The following is a 7,248-nucleotide window of genomic DNA, read 5'->3' as shown; positions in this document are numbered from 1 at the left end:
TGTAAAATAATCAGTTGTGACGATTAGGAATCGCTTGTTCCCTAGAGCCTGAGGTAATGGTCTGACGATATCGAGTCCCCATTGAGCGAACGGCTAAGGACTTGTAATGGAGTTTAATTCTTTGGCTGGAAGATGAATTAAAGGGGAAAACTTTTGGCATTATTCGCACTTCTTCACGTAGTTCTCAGCATTTGTTCGCATGGTTGGCCAATAGTACCCCTGCGTTACGGCGTAGTGGGCCAATGAGCGCCCTCTAGAATGGGCACCGCAGCTTCATGTATTTCGGCTAAGAGTTCCTCAACTTTATCTAGGTGGACACATTCCAGGTACGGCCCAGAGAGAGATTTTTTGTAAAGCTCTCCTTGCAGGTCCATATAGTATCGCAGGGCTTTATTTCGTAGCTTGTGGGCTTCTTTTTTGTTCGTTGGGAGCTGTTCTGAGGAAAGAAATGCAGCGATAGGGTCCATCCAACTTGGTCCTAGTTCAATGATGTTGACTTGTGTTGGTTCCGAAGAGGCGATGCTCAGCTCTGGGATGAACCCTACCTCGATTATTCGTTTAACTTCTGAGTTAATGGCGGAGGCTAGGCAGGCAAGGGCATCCGCATGCGTGTTCTCATCCCAGGTTATCTGATTCAACTCATGGTGGTCGAATCTTATGAGCAAGGAATTTGCCGTTTTCATGTAGGCGGCCATGCGGTCATTCTTAGCTACATACTCCCCTTTCAATTGGTTGATGACTAATTTCGAGTCATAGAAAACAAGTAAGCAACTTGCACCAAGGTGAAGAACATTACGAAGGCCGGTTAGCAATGCTCCATATTCGGCCTCATTATGTGATGCATCAAAGCCCAATTTTACCGCCTGCTCGATTATTGCTCCTTCAGGGGTCATGATTACTACTCCTGCCCCACTGCCACATTGGTTGGATGAGCCATCATAGTACATTTTCCAAATGTCTCCAACATACATTCGCTAGTTGGGTTTAGGTTGCACTTGATCGAACTTGAGGTCGGCATGCCATCCTGTGAACTCAGCTACAAAGTCGGTGAGCACTTGCTCCTTTATGGAATTTCTAGGCAAAAACTAGATATCATATTGGCTGAGTTCCAAAGCCCACTTTGAGACTTGCCTTGATGCTTTCGCGTTGCTAAGCACTGACCGGAGGGGATAGTCCGTTAATATCCCCATGGTGCGAGCCTGAAAGTAGTGCATCAATTTTCTTCAGCCACCACGAGAGCAAGGAGAAGCTTTTTTAGTGGTAGATATCGCGTTTCGACGTCGACCATGGCCTTGCTTACATAGTAAATTGGTCGCTGTTTGCCAAGTTCTTTTAGTAGCACGACGCTAACCACCCGGTCGGATACCGCCAGATACAAGATGAGTGGATCGCCTGCTAATGGAGTTGTCAAGAGTGGTACTGATCAGAGATAAGTTTTTAAGCCGTCCAGTGTGGCTTGGTACTCGGTAGTCCATTCAAATGTTTTGCCTTGCCGAAGTGTATGAAAAAATTGTTGACAACGATTTGAGGAATGGTTGATAAACCCATTTAGGGCGGAGGCCATCCCCATCAACTTCTAAACTTCTTTGACCGACCAAGGGGAGCCGAGTTCTAGAATTATTGTGATCTGTCTCGGGGTAGCCTCTGTTCCGTGATGCTTGACAATATAGCAAAGGAGTTTGCCGGATTCGATGTCGAATGCGTATTTCGAGACGTTTAGTTTCATCATGTACTTTCGGAGAATGTCGATGGTCTCTACTAAATCGGCTAGATGAGCGTTCTTTTCCTTGGACTTCACCACCATGTCATCGATGTATACTTTCGTGGTGTGGTCGAGTTGTTCATTGAACATAGTGGTAACCAGTCTCTGGTAAGTTGCCCCCGCATTCTTCAGTCCGAAGGGCATGACCTTGTAGCAAAAGGTTCCCCTTGGGGTGAGGAATGCGGTCATTTCTTGATCCTCTGGATGCATGGCAATTTGGTGATAACCCCTGTAGGCATCCAAGAAGCTCATGCGCTCGTGATGTGCCATTGCGTCCACAAGTTGGTCGATTCTGGGAAGAGGAAAACAATCCTTTGGACAGGACCTATTCAAGTTCGTGAAATCGACGCAAATGCGCCAAGACCCATTTTTCTTCTTTACAACCATGGTATTGGACAACCATGTAGGATAAGTGACTTCACAAATTGCCCCGGCATCAAGCAATCTATTAACTTCATCAACAATGGCCGATGCATGCTCCGCGGCTGACCGTTGACTTTCCTGAATGATTGGTTTGACTTTTGGATCAACTTTTAAACAATGCTGGGCCATGACTGGATCCACCCTCAGCATCTCGTACGGTGTCCACGCAAACACATCAAGGTTGCTGAGTAAGAAGGATACCAGCTCGCGTCTGTCAACTTCGCCCAAGGAGGTGCCAATCATGAAGAATTTGTCAGGGCTTCCATTGATTTCGATCTGATCAAGGTCTTCAATTGCTTTTTCGTTGGGGATTTTCCCAGTGTCCTCCAGGCTTTCTTGGTCCAGTACTTCAATCAAGTTTACTTCCAGTTCCTTTGGCCTCTTTGTAGAAGTAATAAGATAGCATGCCTGTGCCGATTTTTGAGAATCCCGAATTTGCTCGATGCCATACTCAGTTAGAAATCAGAGTAGTTGATGGTAGCTGCTTGGCACAGCCTGTATGGTGTGCAACCAAGTCCTTCCCATGATGAGATTGTATGGTGACAGGAGTTTGACGACTAGAAATTCCACATCTATTGATCTGGTACCCGCCCGTATTGGTAGTGTGATCTTACCTAAGGCATACTCAGGGTTGGCGTTGAAGCTGAACAATGGGTAATCGGCTGGCAACAAATCCGAATCAGAGAAGCCAAGTCTAACAAACGTCTTGTAATACATTATTTCCGAAGTGCTTCCTTGATCGATGAGAACACGCTCAACTGTGAATCCGTTCACGCGCAGCTCAACGATGAGGGGATTGGTGTGGGGGAGAGTTACTCCATCTAGGTCGGTGTCATCGAAGCTAATCCTCCCAGTTTCATGGGGCCATTTGGCTGGTGTGATCGGGTTGGGCAAGCTAGGTTGCAACTGAATTGTATGTACCTCGACTGATGACGGTAGGCTGTATATCATGTGAATTATGCCAAGTGGTAGTGAATTTGGCCGTACGGCTGCTGTGTTCGTTGGATTATTTTTTTGAACATATTGCGCCATTCGGCCGTCTTGTACCAACTCTTCCAAGTGATCCTTTAGTGCATAACATCTGTCGGTATCGTGGCCATGGTCCTTGTAATATTCGCACTGTTAATCCCTTCTCCTTGTATCAGGAGGCCCTATCATTTTGGACGGCCATTTAAAGAACAGACGATGTTTGACTTTGAATAAGATCTTACTGATTGGCTCTACCAATTCCGTATACTTCTTATCTGAATGTCTTGTGCGCCTTCTATCCACTTGATATTGTTCGTTTGATCAGTGCGAACACTGATCGCTTGAACAACGCGAATCACGCCTTTTGTCTCATTTAGCCCGAGTCCAAGGTTCGGGGTTCCTTGATGGCACAGTGCTTATCAGTTGAACCGGACCAGATGGAGCCAATTTAGCAATTTTTTGTCTGGCCTTGACCTTGTAGACACCCCATTTTTGACCGTCCTCAAGACTTGGACGTCACCATTGGAACACCTGGTGATTACCCTTGTTTGTGTTCGTTTGGAGTTCCCGGAGATCTCGGCTGCGCGCCTTGCCTCAGGATCTCCGAACTTGACTGTTTAGTGTCTGGTTTCACACCAAACACTTGTGTTTTGCCTTGGAGGGGGAGGGAATGCCTTGTGAGGCATCCCCACACACCACCGGTAGTGGCTAGAGGCCATCGGCTGGTTTTTGCTTCCATCGGCAATATTTTCTGCCGGTCGGCACTCTTTCTTGTCAAAATGACATTTTCGGGCAGCCGACCACTGTTCATCTACTTTATGTAGATATTTTGTGCCAGCTGTGATAGCTGGCACCAACTCTGCTTCCCTCCATATACGTGTATGGAGGGATTGCCCTCTAACCAAGCTTGTTGTATAAGCTTTGGAAGAAGGAGTTCTATAAGAGGAGAAGCCTTCTCTTTGCTTTAGGTTAGAAATTGAAGGCAAAACCAGAGCTTCCATATATAGATACACCCTATCTCTATATCTCCCTCTCCCTCCTCCTTTGTGTGTGTTTCTTGGCCTAAAAGTGTGATTTTACCTTTCTTTTGCACCAATACACACACTATTACACCTTGCTCCAAGATTGAGGACTTTGAGGGTTGATTCTTGAGTTTTTGGGCTGTTTTTGATCAAAAGAAGGAGGCTACCTTGGCTGTTCTTGAAGTGTGCTTCAAGGGTGAGCATTTTACTTTAGTTTCCCCAAACTTGCACTAGCTTTTTACCTATCTTACTTGCTGATTTAGTTTTTGTGCATAACATAAAAAAGGCTTATATTTTCATGCTTAAGAACTTTCATTAAGAGTCTTTCATGGTTTGAGTTCAAACTCACCCTCTTAGGTCTTATTTGGCCTTTTTGTTGCCTCTTTGGTAAGGCTTTGTTTGCTTAAGTGTTTTGGTCTTCTCACCACTAAAAACCAGTGGATTTTCAGTGGTAAGGAAGGTGGTTTGAAGTCTTGCATAGGGGAGGGACACCCCTCTCCCTTCATTGTTTTGTTTCCTTGCATTTTGGCTTAAAAGGGTAACATGTATGCTTGATCATTTTTGGCCTCATTTCAGAAGTTTTTTGGGTGTTTTGGGTCATATGTGATCTCTGTTTTTGGCCGGATTTGTACCCATTTGCATGCTTAATATACTTGCTTTACATTCCTCCATTTGGCCTAGAATTGTATCTTGTGTTTAGGCCATGATTCTTGCATGTGTTGGCTTGATTCCACGAAGATGTTGGCATTATTTCACCATGTTTAAGGTCTGTTGGCCATTCATTTCAGTCATACTTGCCTTGTTTGGTGTCATCTCTTTATGTTTTGGCTTGTAAGCTTTGAGCATATTGACCTCTAGCATGCATAACTATGATCATCCTCATGATTTAGCATCATTTAGGACCATATTTCAGTCTATAAATCATGCTTGTATGCTTGCATTTGTGACCCCTTCCATGCCTTGAGGGTGTGCCCTTTTATGCCTAGATATGAGCCTTGGTGCACACACCTCTTTGGAGTCACTTTAGCTGCCATATTAGGAGGTTTTGGAGTCCCTTTTTGCATGTTAAAATTCTGTTTTTGCCTGCCCAAGTCATGCCATAAGTGGTCATGTTAGTAGGAGTGAAGTGCCTCCTTTTTGTGCCATAACCTTAGGACCTTTGGCTTGCTTGTTGGCATGAGTATTGGTCCACCTTTTGGACACTTTTGGCCACTGTTTTAAGGAGGGTGAAGGTCTGCCCCTTTACCATTTTAAGCCACCATTGCATGCTTGTTTCATGTTTGATGTATGGTTGCTTCATTAGGTGTTGTAGCATGATGATTCTATTGCTTAAAGTGTCCATATTTACATTGCATTTGCATCTTGTATGCCTAACATTGCATGCTTGCCACACTAGTTGCATGATACTTGGCATGCCTTGCATATTAGTACCATGTTGCATTTTGAGCCATATGAGCATAACATGCATTGCATTACTTGGTTTGGGGTGTCAAACCAAGTGTGAGAGTCAAGGAACATTCATACTATGAGTGATGTAATGTGCCTTGATTCTCGGTCATCGAGACCCTTGACTTCGGCATGATAGGGTCTTGGTCCTCATTTGTGTGGTTGCATGCATCTTTACATCAAGTGGCAAACTTGATCCCTTGGGCTATCATGCACCATTGATGGCTCGAGGATCGAGGGCCATGCTTCCCTGAGTTCAAAGCATGATGGGAAGCATGACCATGCTCACATGTGCCTGAAATCCCATGCCATATACTGTCTGTTCTCTGTTGCTGTCAAATCTGTCTTCTGCAGGAAGCTTCTGCCGACCGGCATAATTCAGTGCCGACCGGCCATTTATGAATGGCCGATGAACCCAAAAATAGCCGATGGAAATTCTACACTGCCGGTGGGAATTTCCCCTAGCCGGTGGTACTCTGCAGCATGTAAGGAACTTGTCCTAGGGCTTTGGCAATTTTCAGAGAGACAGGGCAGTATAAACAGAGGTGGCAGGGGTATGGTACGGGTTTTCCAGGTGAGCTGGGTTTCGAGCATGCATCACACGCGCATCCCGAGGCAGGGGGCTGTGGCCACCTTTCTTCCTTTTGCATTCATCCTATTAAGTAAATTAGAAGTTCTGTAATAATTTATTTGTTTATTATTCGGACTGTAATATTCATTTGGCCCCTCCGAGTGAGGGCAATTATGTAATAAGTGTGCGTGAGTGTGTGTATGTCTTCCAACCTCACGTCTTTCTTTCCTTTTATTTACCTGCTTATGATGGTAGATTAGGGCATTTTTGAAATTAGCATACCTTATGCTATGCATGCGTGCATTCATGCATTTGTATTGCATACATTAGGCTCGGTACATCATGCTAACTGCATTTGCACCCCAATTCCAAATTGAATACGTGCATCAAATTGGTTGCATTTCACATGCCTTGTTTAGGTTAGCCGAGCCTGCTCTAATTGTATCTTGCATGTGTTGCATTAGTCAACTTGACATGAACTAGGATCACGCATGTTTGCTAACTAGTTTGTTGTTTTGGCATGGAGTACGATGTAAGTATTTATGCTTTAGCATACCGCATGCGTGTGAGTGTTGCCATGATAGTATGTTTGCCATGCGGCTAGATGCTTACGTGATAAACTGTTTGAATGCTTGTGCGTGAAGGTTGGGTTGCCTGAGTTGGAATAGCTCATTGAAATCCGTATTTTAGCCTACTTGCGAGTAGCAAAATTCTAAAACATTTTTTTTGAGACAAACGGATATGCAATGCTTTTTCCTAAATTAGGCAATCTAGTCTATACTTGTTTGCTGCGCGCATAACATAGTAAATCTAGGCTAATAAAATGGAATAAGAACACATAAAGTTTTCAAAAATGGATATCACGGTTAGTAGAGGCCGATCTTCGGATCGGCCGATCTTCGAATAAGAACACATAGCTGACCTTCCCCAATCGTACCCTAGCTCCAGAGCCGAGACAACTCCGGTGATGACGGACATGTGGCCTTCGGCACCGAGTCAGGGTTTCCTAAATTCCCCCATAAAAAATATTTAGGTGGCGACTCTGAATCTGGCAA

The 7,248-nt window shown here is 44.7% G+C and overlaps 1 protein-coding gene across 1 annotated transcript; it reads right to left on the bottom strand.

The window, feature by feature from the left end:
* Window positions 1–224: 224 nt before the first annotated feature.
* On the bottom strand, window positions 225–971 carry LOC145806966 (uncharacterized). Its single transcript, XM_082904845.1, has one exon. It carries the CDS (start codon window positions 969–971, stop codon window positions 225–227), a length of 747 nt encoding a protein of 248 aa, XP_082760971.1.
* Between the last annotated feature and the right edge of the window lie 6,277 nt (window positions 972–7,248).

This window comes from Camellia sinensis, chromosome 14 (assembly GCF_055761805.1).
Source record: "Camellia sinensis isolate YWXY chromosome 14, ASM5576180v1, whole genome shotgun sequence".
In the NCBI taxonomy this organism is placed as follows: domain Eukaryota; kingdom Viridiplantae; phylum Streptophyta; class Magnoliopsida; order Ericales; family Theaceae; genus Camellia; species Camellia sinensis.
This window is presented reverse-complemented; position numbering and strand designations above follow the sequence as displayed.

Coding starts and splice junctions, on each gene's coding strand:
- LOC145806966 (XM_082904845.1), bottom strand. CDS start 971: ATGTATGTTGGAGACATTTGGAAAATGTACTATGATGGCTCATCCAAC.